Genomic DNA, 17,356 nt, shown 5'->3' on the forward strand with positions numbered 1-17,356 from the left:
CTACATGACGGGAGTTGCGTCTGCATGTGCCAGTGGTTACAAGTGCATTTGTGCATTTGAGTGGCCCTTAGGTAAGCGACGACGTCAAGCTCCACCAGTGGTTGTCGCCTGTAACCTCCGAGCTTCAGGCGCCTTTCAGCTACCAATAGCAGGCAAACGGGAAACCTTCCCTCAGCTCAACTTTTCGGGTTCATTTCCTCCCTTAGATCCAACGCGTTGCGCCCAAGGCCTGCAAATTGCGGCAAAGCATGCGCGCAACTTTTTCTTCGACCTAGCAGCTACGAGGACGAGATCGGCATTCAATCCGTCACCATGTACGACGACTACGACCACCCGGCGCGCGATCGCGACGAGCGCGGCAGCGGCTACAGACGCAGATCCCCTTCCTCGAGGGACGGCCAATATCGTTCGCGGCATGGTAAAAACGAATCGCCTGTGCAGGACCTGTTTCATGTCGCTGGGTTGACATCATTGGTCTTTTTGAGCTTGAGCTGACTTTCCTGCGGGGAAAGACTCTTCCAGGTCGCCTCCAAGAGCTCCGCGAGGGGACGACTCTTACCGGGATCGCAGCCGTGACTGGGACCGCGGCTATGAACACGCGGGCGCAACAGAGAGATACGACCGAGCGCGCGGATACCAAGGCGGCTCCGACACAGGCTACGGCGACAGGAGCTACCGTCGCCGCCCCTCGCCTGGAACCGCCCGTGATGGCCGCGCGACAGAGCCAGGTTACGAACGGGAGCGCGGCCGGCGGAGCCCAAGGGAATCGTCGCCCGAGCCAGCTGGTGACGACGCATACTACCGAGACGGAGGATACCGATCGGGCCCAGGTCGTCCATACCATACTATCAAAATGGACGACCTTCCCGAAAACATTAGCTCGCAGGAGGTAGGTTTCGCTGCTACACCTCAGGCCAATGTGTTACTGCATAACGCACACTGCTAACAGCGACAAAGGTGGACAGTGTCATGAAAAGCATGGGTGCCAATGGCCTAGTCGAGGTTCGGATCAAGTCTGACGATAGAGCCGGTCAGTGCCAGAAGTCGGTCACCATATCGCACTCCGCTGACCTTTGCAGGCGACCGTCGATGTTATGCCTTCGCTGAATTCGCGTCGGACGAAGACGCTATCGACTTTCTTGATAGGCACTACCCTGCGCTTGAGTTTACTACCGCTGACGGCTTCAATGCCTACGTCCCCATCGCCTACAGCCGAGAACGTCGCCAACCTACCAATCCAGACGACTGGCAGTGTACTATGGTGAGGAACCAAATCCGCTAGAACTCGTGTTGGGCACTATCTGACCGGAACAGTGCCATTTTGAGAACTTTTCGCGACGAGCGACCTGCAAACAATGCAAAGCTCCCAGATCATGTAAGAGTCCAACCATACAGCATCATAGGACAGATAACTTACCACCCTACTCAGCCGAAAACGTGGCCGATATGCAGTTGGACGGCAAGAGTGACGAATGCCCGCAGCAGACTCCGTCTCAGTTTCTTGTCATTCGTAATCTGCCACCCACAATCAGCGAGAACAACTTGGCTGTTGGTGTTAAGAAACTCTACGTTGCCAAGGAGGACGAGCCAAAGCAAGCGCCAGGGGCACCGCCAAAACTGAAGAGTACTGCACCTGTTGGCAACACGACTGGACTTGGAGCTAAGCCAGGCTCACTATCACGAGTCTTCATGATCCGGGATAGATATAACGATGCTGGATGCCGCTATGGTTTCGCCGAGTTCTCCAACTTGGATGATGCTCGTGCAGCCATGGCCAAGTTCAACGCTTCCCCGCAGTTCACCATCGGCTCCAAACCTGTCACGGTGGCATACATCCATTCGGGAGTCTTCATTCCTTACTTCAAGCCGGTGACCGATCACGACCGAAAGTTCACCTTCACGGCATCCCATAACCCGTCCTTGCTGCTCAGCTACTGGAACCCATCGGTGTACGCTAGCGAATTTACTATATTCAGCGAGAACCTCTACGAGGAGAAGGCAGCCGACGGGCCACGCTCAGAACAAGCGGCATCTGCCAAAGACTCCAAAAAGCGGAAGGCGGACAAGGAGTTGACTGCGCCCACTGGCAAGAAGGTGATCGCCATGGCCCCGCAGCTCGCCAGATGGGCGGACAAACACGCGGAACTCCGCGGTGCGAAAAGCGGGATTAAGAAAAGCAGCAAAGAGGAGAAGGGACCTCCTGTGACAGGGGTAAATAGCATTGGTTCGCATGCTCTCGATTCGCCTCCACCGCCGCCACCGTCCTCCGGCGAGTCTTACGCCGATCTGGATCGGAATTGCTGTCTACTCTGCCGCCGCAAGTTCGTTAGCGAGCCCTCGCTCCGCCGGCACGAGCAGTTGAGCGACCTCCACAGGAAGAACCTCGACGACAAGGTCCTCGTCGCGAAGGCGGTCAAGGACCTCAAGGCGGTGGGCAAGGAGCCCACCTCCAACTACCGCGACCGCGCCAAGGAGCGTCGCCTGGTGCACAACCAGCCGAACAAGCCGAAGCCTAACCTGCCCCGAAAGAAGCCGCAGCAGGCCTCTTCGTCCAAGGAGAACGAACCGCCCAAGGAAGTGACGCCGGCCAAGCCGGCCATGTCCAAGGGCGCCGGTCTCCTGGCCAAGATGGGCTGGAGTGCGGGCGCCGGGCTCGGAGCCGAAGGCGCCGGCCGTACCAACATCATCGAGACGGCCGCTTACGCTCCCGGTGTTGGTCTCGGCGCTGAGGGTGGCAAGATCGGCGATGCGGTCGAAGAGGCTGCCCGGGCAACTAAGAATGATTACTCCGACTTTGTGGCCAAGGCTAAGGATAAGGCTAGGGAACGCTACGAGAAAATGGGTTGAGCATTTTCTGTGCCAGAAGAGCTGGGTGCTCAGTCAATGGCTGACTGTATTTATAATTTGATGTATTATTCTTCACGGAGCGGACTGGACTGTCAATTCAGATAAGGTACTTGCTTTAGTAGTTTTCCTTCATAGACGAGGTTTCGGGTATTCGGTCGCTCCAGCAGAATTGACTCAGATATCAATCAGGCCTCTTTGCCCGGTTTACATTCTCATACTGTGGGGTTTACGATATAATTGAGTAGCTCTAAGATTGCATTGGTGTGAACAATATCGTAAACAATGCCTTGGCATTGTTATGGATAGCGGCAGAACCGGCAGTATTAAGTCGACATTATATCAGGAGACCTATGCGTGGAAATTACTGAAACCGGAGAAGTCTTCATCACGAAACAATGAACCATATAGGAGATTAATGTATTATGTTCGAGGCAAAAATAACCGCACGTTTTGGATATATCGCAACTGGAAAGAAGGTGACTGGCATAGTAAGCCCCTATCTGCCTCATCAAATCCGCAAATTCAACAACGTGCTCCCAGCGAGTATGCCGAGTCCCGTCAAGGTCGCCATGCCCAGGAGCGACCAATCTGGGCCCGGCGCCGACCTCGGGGCAAGGTTGCCCGTGGCACTTGTCGCCGCCGCATCGACTGAACTGCTGCCGGTGACGGTGACGGTAGGCAGCGGTCGACCGGCGCCCCCAGGGAGGCCCGTGGCCGTCTGCGTGGCGGTGATGCCGCCGGCGGTGCCCGAGACTCCTGGGATGGCGGTGGCGTCCTGTCCGAACTCGGCGATGTCAGACCCGTCGGCGGCGGCGGTCGCGTTGGGCTTGGCCTGCGCCAGGGCGACCTGGTTGTTGGCCAGGTCGAAGACAACGTACGCACTCCGTAGGAAGGTGTCGCCTACAATATAGATCTCGCTGCTGTCGTTGTTGATGGAGGGGCTGGGGACAATGCCGAAGAGGCACATGTTGGCACCCTTTTCCGGTTCGTACGGCCGCAGGTCAATGACCATCTGGTGCAGGGGCACGCGGATGAGGGGTCCATCGGGCCCGCCGAACCGGAAGTCGAAGGTCCACGCTTTGCGCTCGGCGTCGTCCAGGATCCCGCAGTCGACTAAGGCCAGATCGTCATTGTCGGCACCGCCCCGGCTCGCGCTTCCCTCAACGGGGATGCCAAGGGCCTCGTAGAGGCGCTGCACCGTGCTGTTGGGCAAATAGGTTAACGTGGTTCCCGAGTCGAGCAGGACGGTGGTCGGGACATAGTTGAAGGCTGGGCTGGTCGTGCCGTTGCCAAAGGACATGGACAGGGAGTTCAAGGCGATGTAATAGGAGGAGTATTTTAGGGTGGCGGCGGTGGGTCCTAGGGGGCACGGCGAGCAGCTCGCCCGTGTACTTCGACTTGTCGACACCGCCGAACAGTATAGTTCCCGACGGCGACTCTAGTGTATTCTTAAAAAGAAACACAGCGTTAGAGTTAGTACTTATAGGCAATCCGCAAATCCACATCGAGGGGTGGAGGTCTGCTCACCAGGTACAAGCTGAACGCTTTCGTCCCGATGAGACCCTGGTCATAGAAGAGGTCCATAATGTTGGGGTAATCTCCAGGGGGGCTTCACCCGCTCGGAGGCCCAGGCCCAAGATGCCCGAGGTGGCCTCTGAGACGATAGTGACCAGGCCCATCTGCTCCCATCCAGTGATAATTAGCTCTGGGGCTAGGATTGCGCCACATTGTTGACGATCTTGGCCAGGTGTTGAGACCACTTACTTCAAGACCTTTGATGGTAGCACCACCAATTCTCAAAGTGTCCTTCATCATGCTGCCAGAAGCCGTCGATTTGTCTTGATAGGTGATATTGAACAAAGTATCATCCAACAACTTGACAGTCGAGCTAGCATGGGAGTCATCTGGTATTATAATTGGAGATTAGTATGCGAACTCAATGCCATATGTACCTGGGATAGGCGGTCGAACATATAGAATATATAGGACTAGTTGTATGAGCCAAGAAAATGTTCGTTTATGTAACTTTGGATTTGGTGACTGTTCAGACATAATATAGCAGGCAGGGCAGCGGACTAGTTGGCTGCGAATAAGTCGCAGTAGGACAGTTGCAACGAATACGAAGTGATACGAAATAATGATTCGGCAACCACCCACTTACAGGGAGTCAAGCAACGGTCTTCTTCACACCCATCGGTGCTCTTGTCGACCACCCAGGTATCACTGGACCCAGTGTCGACAGTCAGGGTAATGTGCTGCGGCGGCGTTCCGATGGCGACCTCAGCATAATAACATTGAGCTGTTATGTTATTGGTAATCACCTGGGAGTAGCTGCCGAGACCCCGTCGACGATCCAGTAGCGGCAAGGAGACGGGAGGCTTGCTGATGTCCAGTGGCACCACGCGCCGGGTGGAATCAGCGGCGAGCACGGTCGCCAGGGATGCGAAGAAGATGACAGCCTTCATTCTGATTGCGTGTTTCGCCGTCGGGCCGGGTCCGTTGTAGGGGAGATCAAGGGTAACGGCTGACCGAAGTCTTGGCATAAAACGGTCCAGGTCATGAAGTTGCTGGTTGGGAGAGTTCGTTAACTCTGACGGGGTTACGGGCTCAGAAGGCGGCTGGAAATCTCGCGAGGAAAATAAGACGAAGGAGGAGGAGGAAGAAGAAGAAGAAGAAGAAGAAAAGGACTGTATGAGGAAAAAGGTTCAAGTTGAATAATTGACTTTGTTGCAAGGAAAAACCGACATCGAGATGCGGCCTCGCAAGGAAGATGATCTCTTCTCGGACTCTCTTCCGGTTCGTCAAACTGCCTGTCAGGGTTTTATTGCTGGCTGGTTATGAGATGATTGATTGACTGTCAACGTAGTAACTGACAGGAAAGGGAAACATAAAATAAGATGTATGGCTGGTGACAAGACAATCGAGTCACTTCGGTCTCATGAATTAGAAGCATACTCTTGCTGTCCATTAGAAGTTGTAGGCGACACGCTCTTTCCAAAGTGTCGTCGTAGCGGGCCGAGGCGGATTGGGCGACCCCTGACAAACAGCACTCAAAGCAGTGCACAGCAGCTCTTGCCAACGTGCCGAGCACGCGTCTCAGTTTCTGCTGTGTACAACCGAATCATGGAATGGATGAGCCAAATGGATCAATGCTTGGCCTATTTCCACGTCCTTCTGTGTACATTGTGTACTGTTACATTTCGAGTCCGAACAAAGACTTTCAACGTTGCTTGTGGTGGAGGATATCGTTCTAGACGTCTGACATGCAGCCAAGGTGATATGGGATTTCTTGGGTACCTTGTAATAAATCCTTGGCGACGCAACCTGGTAGGCTTGATGGAGGACTGGAGGTTGATATCAACGTACCCGCCTTGCCTCCCTTTTGCAATTGATGCATACGCGGTCAAGACCGAACGGCCATCGTTTGGGATGGGCAACATATTGCGAACCAATACTCCAACCCATCAGCGCTCGCATATCATGAGGGCATGCCTAAAGGGCACAATACAATATGAGTCGTGGGGATAGCAACATGCAGCAGCAAACGAACTGGACAACTTCAGGTGGGAAGAAGAAGGGGAAATAGGTCTTCCTAATCGAGGCTTTTCTGCAAATGCAGATGCAAGCCACCTGCCAGCGTATAGCTACTGCATCTGCAGGGGCATTGTAAATAGTAACTACCACGGTCGATCCCCAAGCCTTCTCCAATCGCTTAGGCCGCCGAGAAACGTATCCCACCCCCGGAAGCCCCTCCGTCATGCGGTGGGCTGTCGTGGAGGGGGGCTCCGATCAGGTGAACGCGTCCGAGCAGAACATGTATGTCCAAGACCTCGTACAGCAAGCAACCCGGCTGGCTTCGTCGGCAAAGCATCATCTCCTATTAATAAAAGAATTAAATAATAATTTCACATTCAATCTTACGTGGACTCTTTTCTATAATAAATACATTGATTGATACTACATCCTACACACAATCTTGTCCAGCTCTAACTGTACACACGTAGTAATGCAGGAAGAAAACATGTCGAGTTTGCCCTCTCAAGATAGCCCTGCGCCCCTCTCCAGCTCCTGGGCCAAACTTTCTTCTCGTACCAAGCATCGAATGCTGAACAACTGTCGTTTCTCCTACACTGCACTGCACCTCTCATAAGCTTTCTGCAAGTCGGCCTCACATGCGGGAGGTTACCCCACCCAGAAATATATAGGACACAAACACCTGTGCGTGTTCTCATGCCTGGCAAGCGAGCAAAAACTCTTGTTGCTGTTGAGGTCACCACACGCTTCTTGTTTGTTCATTTGGCTAGTTGCCGGGCGAGCGCTTGCTTGCTCAGTGTTCATCCGTAGCACCACTGGCACCAAAGCCGCACCTCCCCACAATCGTGCCACTGAGGTCGAAGATGCTCGCGTCGCTGAGGACTTCGAATACCGAGACTTCGACGCCGCACTCTTGGAACACCCAGTTGCGCACACCGACCGCCACGAGGGAGTCGACGCCGTACGCTGCGGGCGCGCGGCCCTCGTCGACCTCGTCGACGCCGCCACGGAGGCTCATGCTCTGTACAAGCATTTTGCACAGCCCAATGCTGACGATGGCCTGGGCCTCGTCGAATGCACCCGCGCCCGCATCAATCTGCGAAAGAAGGGACTTGGTGCTCTGCTGCTTCTCCTCGGCTCCTTCGGCTGCTGTGCCCTCCAAGGAGCCCTCGTTCTCGGGCAGGTCGACCTGATTCAGTCGAGTGAAGAGCGCGGTCCGCGTCCAGTACGGGTCTGCCGGCTTGTTTTGGCGTATCAGCCCACCCGTGCCGACGCCCATGACGACCTGAGAGGGGAAAGCGTTCGGCGCCTATCGTCGCGGATCCCGTGATGGCGCGCTCCATGACGCATAGGAAATCCTGCAACCGAATGCCAAAGAAACCGCTTGCTTTGAGCATGTCCAGCGCGCGCGGGTCCTCGGCTAGCATGCCTGCACCCAGAACGGGGCCTAAATCAATAGACACTGCCCGCATGGTGTCGTCACTGTTGCTATGATTGATGTGATGTGCCAGTGCATCCTGGAAGGCGTTGCCGGCGGCGTAGTTCGCCTGCCCACGGTTTCCGATCACGCCCGCCGAACTGGACAGGAAAATGAAGAAGTCCATGTCTCGGGGAAACATATTGTAGAGGTTCCAAGAACCGATCGTCTTGGGGCGGATGGCGGCCTGCCAGTCGGGATACGTCATGTTGTCGAATACAGAGTCTCGGATCGTGGCAGCGCACTGGAAGAGGCCCTTGATGCGCGGCATGGTTTTTTCAATTGTGTGCAACTTCAGTCGCAGAGTATGCTTGTCGCAGATGTCAACTTTGAAGACAACGACAGAGACACCTCGCTTCTGCAAGAAGGCGACGTTATCTTGCGAGTCCTTAGAGGAGCCACCGGATCGGGAAAGGAGTGCGATGTGTCGGGCGCCGTTATTGGCTAGGAGTTTCGCGATCTGCATGGCTAAGCCGCCCTGACCAGCTAGCACGTATGTAGCATCTGGTCGAATCGAGTCGCGGACGGACGACAAGTTCTCGTGATCGATCAAAGGGTTGCCCTCGATGATGGCATTCAAATTCACCGTGGGAACGAGCCGAGGTACCAGGAGCTTGCCTCCACGGAGCGCATACTCGGTCTCCTTTGCCCGAGTCTCGTTCGAGCCGGTGAATGCTCTAGTGAATACCTCTACAATAGATTCAGAGATCAAGGCCACAGACAAGTCTGGAATCGAGTCCGTCTCGGTAGGGCCATCCAGGTCCAGGGTTACAATTCTCTTCTGCGCATTCTCCGATTGTATGGTGCGGGCGAGGGCATGTAGAAGGCTGGCTCGCGGATTGGTCACCTCGACTTGGGAACCTCGAGTAACCCACAATATTCTCTTTGACAGTGTGTCAAGTGACTTGAAGGCGAGGAAGTCCTGTTCGGACCAGTCCCAAACGAATCGGTGCTCAGGTAAAACTTCAAGCAGAGAGATGCAGTAAGCGGGTAAACCTTGTTCTGTGATAGTCAATGGTGTTCTAACTTCGCATCGGATTTTGTCGCTGAGTTCGCAGCAAAGTTGTGCGAGGACGGGACTCATCAAGTTAGGCACAAGGAGCACAACGCCGCCGGGTAGCTGGATGGGCCGCTCATCAGCTATCCCATCAGCAAACTCATCTCCTGAGACCTTGCTGTCGTGGGATTCCTCCTCGGGCTCCCAGATAATCTCAGAGCATAAGTTGTGATGATACGGAAGAAAGGTGCTCCCCGAGCCACAAGTGCCCGATTCCAGAGCGGTGAACGTGATGTCCTTCGCTACTATCAGAGCCTTTGGCACCGACTCTCCATCATGAGCCATCCACGATTCGTCAGATGCGATAAAGGTCACTGAGGCCTCTCGAGGACTGCGTCGTTCTGCTTCGGCAAATCCGACGAGTTCTCGACCAGCTTCGGTCGGAGGCTGTGGTTGAGCCGACACGTAAAGGCTACCGATGTAAGAGGGAACCATTGACCCCTCGCCAAGGCTGAATGCTGTCTGGAAAATGCTATCCAGTGTTGCTGGGTGGATCAGGTGAGCGAACTCGAAGCGGCCAGGCATCGAGGACTTGGTGTCAGGAACGTGGACTGTATACGAGCATATGTTGTCTCTCTTGGCTAGGGAGGTTATGTTCTGGAATAACGGGCCATAGTTCATTCCGATGACATCAAGAGTCTCGTAAAACTGGCGAGGATTGACCTTCTCATCAGTAGCTTCCGCGGCTCTGGCGTATGCCTGGTAGTGCTGGTCGGTAAGCAGGGCGGCGGTGGGGTGGATTGTGACAAACCCAGTGCCGTGTTGCTGCCAGGCCCCATCAAGTGGCTTGGAATAGATTGAGAATTCGTACTTGGCAGGTGACTCCTCGCGGATGCTCATGCTCACGGCATATTCGAGGCCACGCTCGGTCAGGGGTATGAGCATCGCCTTCTCGATCTTGAAAGCTGACACCTCATACCCGGCACATGGCCCTTGTACCAGCTGTTTGGCGCCCTCGAGCGCCATGGTCACCATACCCGCCGCAGGATAGATGGTCGATGTCTGAACTTGGTGATGTTCGATCCAGCTGTTTTCACTACAGCGTAAGAACCCTCTCCAACGTGGCTGGAAAGGAATCCAGTCGGAAGTTGGCCGACCAATTAGATCATATCGACCATGTACTTGGAGCCGGTTGGCGCGCGACAAATGTGATTCGAACCAGTATTTAGTCTCCCGGTTCCACGGGTAGTTGGGAAGATCATGTAGCACCTTCGGGCGATGGTACTGTATGTTACGCATGACTACCCACGACATATCGATGTTCAAGCCCCGGCGCCAGAGCTCTCCAACAGCTGAGAGTGCCGTAACGGCGGAATCGATGCTCCGGCGCAGCATGGAAATATACTTTGGCTTCTGGCTCCGGTAATGCATCGTCTCGATGATCTCCTGTATGGGGCTCTGTAGCGCGCTGTGCGGACCGATCTCGAGGATAATATCGGGCTTCTTTTGGCCACAGCCTTTGAGCAACTCGCCCATTGCGTCGCTGAATAGTACAGGAGACACCATGTTGCTCATCCAGTATTGTGGCGTCAATTCGTCCCACGAAATAGGGGTTCCAGTCAGGGATGAGCACATAATTGGAACCTCATTCTGCGGGATCGACTCATAGACTTCTTGGTCGGACTCAATATCCGCGGCCGTTATGAGCTTACCGCCAAGGTGGGGGTGTGGTGCAGTGCTTGTCGCGGGACGTTGGGGTTGAAGGTGCTGTATGCAGGCAAAGTAATTCCCGGCGCATCTCAGCATGTGCTCGGAATGATAGGCGGTTTCGACTTTCAGGAGCCTATTGAAGATCTTCTCCTCATCAAGTAAGCTTTGGGCCTGAAGTATACCCGCTTCATCGCCCGACAGGGTTACAGAGATCGGGCTGTTGACACAGGCAACGGCAACCTTGCCCTTGTCTACTCGGGAGACGTAGGAATCCGCTGCAGCTGCTGAGAGGCTGGCAACAAGCATACGACCTTTAGTGAGTCCGTCGTTGTTGTTCGACATCTGTTGCGCACATACACCGCGCCAGTAAGCCAACTCCCAGGCAGTCTCTCGTGAGATCGCTCCCATGGCATATGCAGCTGCAATTTCCCCTGAGGAATGGCCAAGAACAAAGGCGGGGGACACGCCATAGTAGCGAATCAGCAGGTCCACCATGGCAACTTGGATAGCTGTAGTGGCTGGTTGAGCAATCTTGGGCTCATCGATTCTGGAAGAATCTTTGCTTCGAAGAAGCTCATCCAGTAAGCTGAAATCGTCACCAGCAAGGCGACTCATGAACTGTGAAGCCGATGCTAGGGACTGGAGGAAAACATCAAAAGCCATAAGCTCGCGACCCATAGCGAACCACTGGGCGCCCTGTCCACCAAAGACGAATGCAACTCGAGGGGTTTTGTTCTCCTGCAACCGGACGAAGTCGGATTTGGTGGTCTGCTGGAGATTCGTAGCGAGTTCCTCGGCGGTTTGAGCCACCACCGATGCTCTCCATTGCATCTTCGTTCGGCGGCATCCTAGGGTGTAAGCCAAGTCCTCCATAAACGTTACCGAATCTTTGCGATCCGTTGTTTGGATGTAGTGCGCCTGGTTCTGAAGTAACTGGACAAGCGCTCGCTCTGTATGGGCTGAAAACACAAAAGCGTGTGATTTACGGTCTTGCGTCGGAACATGCTGACCCTTGGCGATTCGTCGAATGGTCTTAGCTCGAGACTTAATCTGACTGAGGGTCGTGGCGACGATCGTCGGGTCCATGGAGGGATCCTTGGAAGAATCCTGTGGGAAGATTGCAGAGTTATGGTGAGCTGTCATGTTGCGCGATGAGAGGTAATGGGCAGCATCATCAATGATGACGTGTGCATTTGTGCCTCCAAATCCAAAGCAGTTGACGCTGGCACGTCTGAGGCCATTGACAGGCCATTTCGTGTTTTCCAGAGCCACCTACGCTTTTCATCAGTAATCTGTGTCTAGAGTGTCAGGAGTTGCCATAGGGATATCTACCTTGAGCTTCCACTCGGCGAAGTTGATTCTGTGACTGCCTGGCGCCTGGAAATTTATATGCTTAGGTATGATACCATGCTCAAGTGTGCAGATACTCTTGATCACGCCAGCAACGCCGGCGCATCCCTCAAGTGGCCAATGTTCGTTTTGACGGAGCCAACATAGATGGGGTTCTCTGTCGAGCGTTGTTGGCAGAGTGTCTCTGCCACTGCCTGTAGCTCGCGATGGTCGCCCGCTGGTGTTCCAGTACCATGGCATTCAACGAACGCAGTCTGTTCAGGAGATAGGCCGGCACGCTCGTAGACGCCACGAATGTTACGAATCTGTGCCTCTGCACTGGGTAGAGTGATACCTATGATTTATCTCTGGTTAGAAATACACGAGAATGACTGATTGAGGTTGCGGTTGTTTACCTGAAGTGCGTCCATCCTGGTTTACACGAGAGCCGCGAATGACAGCCCGAATGTTATCATTGTCGCGAAGAGCATCAGTCAGACGCTTCACCACGATTATACCTATACCTTCTCCTCGTCCATATCCGTTGGCACGTTCATCAAAGGTATGGCACTTTCCATCTGGACTCAGGAAGTTCAATGCTGTCATCGGCATCATAGTGTTTGGGGTCAGGATCAACCCAGCTCCACCAGCCAGACCCTGAGAGCATTAGTCTGAGAATGTTGCAGAAATCATATTCCGGTACTTACCATGTCGATCTCACCACTTCGTAGAGCCTGGCAGGCGTTGTGGAGGCATACGAGGCTGGCACTGCAGCCAGTATCGATAGTCATACTTGGGCCATTGACATCAAGAAAATAGGATATGCGATTCGACATGATTGCAATCCCATTTCCGGTGGCGCCATACTTCGGAGAGTCATCAGGGTCTCGCAACACAATCTGTTCATAGTCTAAAGGGCGTCAGCCAACGGGCCAGGGGGTCGTTGGGACGGTCAGAAATTACCTTTGACAAACGAACCAACCCAAACTCCGGTCTCTGACTTGCGCAAAGCTTCCCGATCAACTCCGGCTATTTTGTTCACCGAGTAAGCCATCTTCGACGTGAGAATTAATAGAAGCAAGGAACTTACCGCTGTCCAAAGCTTCAACAGCAACCTCGAGAAGCATGCGCTGCTGCGGGTCGATGGCATTGGCTTCGTCAGTCGGGATTGAGAAGAACTGGAATGATTAGGCTTGACTCGCACAGAGAATAATACATTGCATTTTACTTACTGAAGCATCGAAAGCTGCCACGTCCTGCTTGAGGAAATGAGCTCCGTTGAAGCAAATCTGAGCGTCATGTTAGGTTGTTGCGGTACGGGAAGAGAAATGCGAAGACTGAAACTTACGCTTCCTTGCCTGTTGCCGCTAGGATGGAAATAGCTGGCAATATTGACACGATCTACCGGAAACGTCGACCAGGCACTCTCGCCTTGTTTGAGCATATTCCAGAGGTTGTCGGGTGATGTAGCGTTGCCCGGAAATCTGCAGCCCATGCCAACGACGGCAATGGGCTCCATCTTGTCCGGCTCCGGGTGAGCCATCGTGAGATGCGGATTCTCTCGGGAAAGCGGTCACTCTGGCTTAATCCAATGAATAACTGTCAGCGGATTGCGTGTAGGAATTAATATGTATGAAAACCATCAGGATCGGTAGGGTCAAAGGAAAAGAATCACAGGTACAAGGCTTAGGGTATGGAAGGAGGAAAAGGTCATGTGCGTATGCTTGGGTTGGTCATGCATGTGTAGTGACAGAAAAGCGGAAACCCCAGGGCACTTGTGATCAGTTTTATTATTGCGTGTTAATGAGGAAGGTGTGTGTGCATTATGGTTGTTTCGCATAGGAGTCGACGATAGTGGGGACATTGAAACCGGAAGTGAGTGTGTCGTGCTTTCTCTAAGGATGCCAGGTGATTACTCCGCCAACGGTACTTACACGGAAAAGGGGTTGGCGATGATAGTGACGACCGGAATTTTGAAGTTGAAGGCTGCCGAGCTAGCAACGGCCTTGTACAGGGTCGATGATGGTGGAGATGTAACTGTCAAGGTAGAAGTGTAAGTATTGTGCGTGTTTCCCCCCAAAAATGGTAGGCGATTACACTCAGAAGACAATGTGGAGTAAGAGGTCGGCGATGGTGACAGAAGTGTCGACGATGAAGGCGTAAGTGTCGTGTTTTTAGGTGACTGGTCGGATGATGACACCGGGACGGAATAGGGGTCGGCGATGGTGGCTAGGCCGCAGTGGCTAATGACCAGAACACAAGCAGAACTTGGCTTACGGACCGTCAGTGGAATCAGAATAGCCGTCGTGGCGAGGTAATTCGAGCAATTATCGTGTGTGTTATGATATGAGAATGCTGGTTTCTCATTAGGTTCTCGTACACTGGTACGTGTTGGATATTGTTGTGCTGCCGCAGGGCCACACCCGTATACTGCGAGGTGACGGGAACACCTCCCGAGTCGACTATAAGACAAAGCCTGCTATAACTGCGACCAGGGTTTCTGTGTCTGTGTATTAGCGCAATAAATGATACCCATGAGATAGGTGAGATGGTTGACCACTGAAGGCCGGTGTGGTGTCGATTCAACACGAAAACGTACTTGGGCTTCGCCGGAGTATGATGGGCCACGATCACACTATATCCCCCCTTTGCAGGCACCCTAGATAGACTGGCAAACAGGCAGTGGCGAAATGGACGACGACCTCCCCAGAATGAATCTGTGTGAATCCTTCCGCACACCCCCTTTATATACAGCGAGGTCTCCTCTGTCGTGCAAGGGGGTATTCTTAGGAGTGTGGCTTCTCTAGAGCAAGTCTTTTGGGGGTTTGAAAGACTATGCCGACCTGGGTGTGAACCCCCTTTAAATATGAAGCTGAATAACTGGTTTGAGGTATACGTTCTGTCCACAATTGACATCTACGGTCTTGTGGATAGGTACCTTTTCCCATGATCAGTTACTTTGTTCTCCAAAGACGACGAACACACAGATTCAACAAGAGCGGTGAATTGACGGGGCTGAGCAACAAACGATGCCGCCCAACTGTAATATTTTTGGAGGGCATTAACGGGCGCTGACCTTTTTGAAGTTGTCAATCGAATGCTGGTCAACAGATATGGTTCGGTGATGAATGCCTTGCTCGCACATGAAGACCAGGGACTTCTGGTGTGCTGATTGGCAGTATTGATAGAAAGATGCAGGCCGATCCTTTATGCCCTTATATTCAATGCTCTGAAGGATCATGTATATGCAAGTAAGATGTTATGGCAGTGAATGGTAATGCAATCCGTCTTCCTCTTGCGAAGTGTGATGGCCATGATGCTTGGGGTGGTTTGGTGCTCTTGCGCTTGGCAGACCATGTGGCGTTTGACGCAGCTACGATCAAGTCAGAGGAAGATGGTAGTCGGAGACTAGGGCATGATTGTAACGGAATACAACTATTACCACATGGTAAGAGATGGGCCAGTGATGCGAAGCAATGGAGTAGCCTCATCAGAGTCGGTCTGGCCGTGTCATCTCTCCCGAAACCCGATATCAGACATCTGGCCGAATGTCGGCAGATACCCCAAGATTCCAGTGTCCGCTGCATAGACAGTCACAGCAAAGCAGACAAAGAGGACGACGGGTAGGGTACGGCACGAGCCCATATTGAATGCTGATGACAGTGGGTCCTGGTGAAGTGCCTGGCCAAGACACTCCTGGCAAGGCCTCAATCCCTATCATCAACCCCGATCGCAAAAGCCAACAACACTGGTCTATGTCCATATCGGATGACCGCCGGTTGGTTCCCCATGTCCGAAGGAGTCTACACAAGTAGGTAATCTGACCACCCTATCGATATTCCGGGATGGGACCGACAAATCACCTGCTTCCTAAGCCGTCACTCCATACATGTGTGGGAATCAGTCCCAAGTCTGTTGTTCCCGTCCCAGGCAATTCGACGTTTGAACTTCAAGGCTTCAAACGGTCCATTGGGTCAGATAGGATGGTAGGTATCGTGGTTGCGCAGATTGGCCAAGGAAGTTAGGTACTCAGACAGCCGGTGTCTCCATTATTGGCACGGGATGTTGCATACATACCCCATACAACCATCAGAATATGATTGGGTCCCAGAGCTTGGGCACTGGCATTCCCCTCTCTCCTCGTGCGCCGCCGAACAGCCAGTCTACGTGAGGGATGAGGCAGTGTATCGGCACAGGTTCCCAAGAGTTGTCGGGGAATATCGTGCCTATAACAGCCACCAACCCGTGTGCGATCTCAGCGAAGTATGAGCGAAGGCGCTGAGAGGTAACATAGTACAACAGTTGCCGCTGTTGATAATGTTCAAATGGATAGAGATCTCAAAGGGGAAACCCCGAGCAAATACCAACCTGCACATAAGGTACCTACACAGCTCCAGACGCTATTGATGCCAGTCAGCAGTGGCACTGCTCCCCCGACAAATCACAACATCCAACGACAGTGCAGGATCTGAGGCTATGCTTGCAAAAACCAACAAGATAATGCAGCCACTTAGTGGCATCCATCGCCGTTGTCGACCCGTGTCACTTGCAAAGTTCTAGGGAATGGTGTGTAGTGTCGTTAGTTTGTATGGTCACATGAAACCTGGCCGTTCAAGTCGCTGTCTGGAGTGTTCCGAAATTGTAGGACTTTTCAGCTGACAGCAGCTGCAGTGGCTGGAAGTCACGGCCATACACGATCTTGCATCATGCCGTCCTCTGTCAGCCCTTCAGACTTGAATTCAGGTTTCTGCGAAGCAAGCGCTACGGCGGCTTGTGTGTAGTGCTGACACGTTCCCGTCTTTCTCGGCTGGCGAGGGCAATCTCATCTTGACAAAATGGGCGCACTCATTCCGAGGTTCTGACCAAGCACACTGGCTTTGCACTGTCTGTCCACATGCCTAATTCTTGTTGTGCTTCATAGAGATTACCCTTCAGTGCAAAGTATGTCTTATCAGAGGCAGCAGTTGCCCAGCATTTCTATTGGATTGGGGGAGTATGATACTCCTGGTACATGCACAGACAATGCACCCCGCTCATTTGGACGATGCCTGCAGCCTGCATATGCAGGATCTTAACATAACCAGTTGCATACTGTAGTTCCAATTTGGTGGAGCGCACCCTTTCTTTTACATCAATGTAGAGTGCGGCGTCGCCTAGGCCGGGGCAGTCGCCGAACCAAAAAGGGCTCGTGAGATCCGAGAAGAGCTGAGAATCCCAGATCCCCCCCTATCAATACCAAGGCACCTTGCAATGCTAGCTTGGATCTCAACTAGCAAGTGCGGTTTCTCCCAGGTCCCTTCGGTTTGCAAGCCGGGGGTGGTGTGTTACACGACCTTACGTCGTTTTGTTGGACAAAACGGACGAGAACGCTCATGCCAAGTCGAGTTGCGGTTCAACACGCACATGGATTGCAACAGAGGGTGTCACAATTTGGCCCAGAACACATACTTTCTCGAACAACG

General features: G+C 53.2%; 3 protein-coding genes across 3 annotated transcripts; 1 reads left to right on the forward strand and 2 right to left on the reverse strand.

Moving 5' to 3' along the window:
- Positions 1-312: 312 nt before the first annotated feature.
- On the forward strand, positions 313-2,847 carry PG997_009693 (rna-binding protein; the record flags this gene model as incomplete). Its single annotated transcript, XM_066814008.1, has 6 exons — positions 313-418; positions 513-889; positions 958-1,030; positions 1,080-1,261; positions 1,315-1,375; positions 1,430-2,847. 6 exons carry the CDS (start codon positions 313-315, stop codon positions 2,845-2,847), a joined length of 2,217 nt encoding a protein of 738 aa, XP_066665970.1.
- Positions 2,848-3,355: 508 nt separating this feature from the next.
- Positions 3,356-5,312, reverse strand: PG997_009694 (Peptidase A1; the record flags this gene model as incomplete). The annotated part of the gene is made up of 4 exons (XM_066814009.1): positions 3,356-4,206; positions 4,463-4,529; positions 4,612-4,751; positions 5,009-5,312. 4 exons carry the CDS (start codon positions 5,310-5,312, stop codon positions 3,356-3,358), a joined length of 1,362 nt encoding a protein of 453 aa, XP_066665971.1.
- Positions 5,313-7,174: 1,862 nt separating this feature from the next.
- Positions 7,175-13,437, reverse strand: PG997_009695 (polyketide synthase; the record flags this gene model as incomplete). Its single annotated transcript, XM_066814010.1, has 10 exons — positions 7,175-7,570; positions 7,611-11,837; positions 11,898-11,942; positions 12,059-12,228; positions 12,311-12,551; positions 12,602-12,804; positions 12,858-12,923; positions 12,985-13,072; positions 13,127-13,183; positions 13,243-13,437. The coding sequence occupies 10 exons, from the start codon at positions 13,435-13,437 to the stop codon at positions 7,175-7,177; spliced, it is 5,688 nt and encodes a 1,895-aa protein (XP_066665972.1).
- Between the last annotated feature and the right edge of the window lie 3,919 nt (positions 13,438-17,356).

The sequence above is a fragment of the Apiospora hydei genome (genome assembly GCF_038363865.1).
Source record: "Apiospora hydei strain CBS 114990 chromosome Unknown utg000007l_segment0_segment0, whole genome shotgun sequence".
In the NCBI taxonomy this organism is placed as follows: Eukaryota; Fungi; Ascomycota; class Sordariomycetes; order Amphisphaeriales; family Apiosporaceae; genus Apiospora; species Apiospora hydei.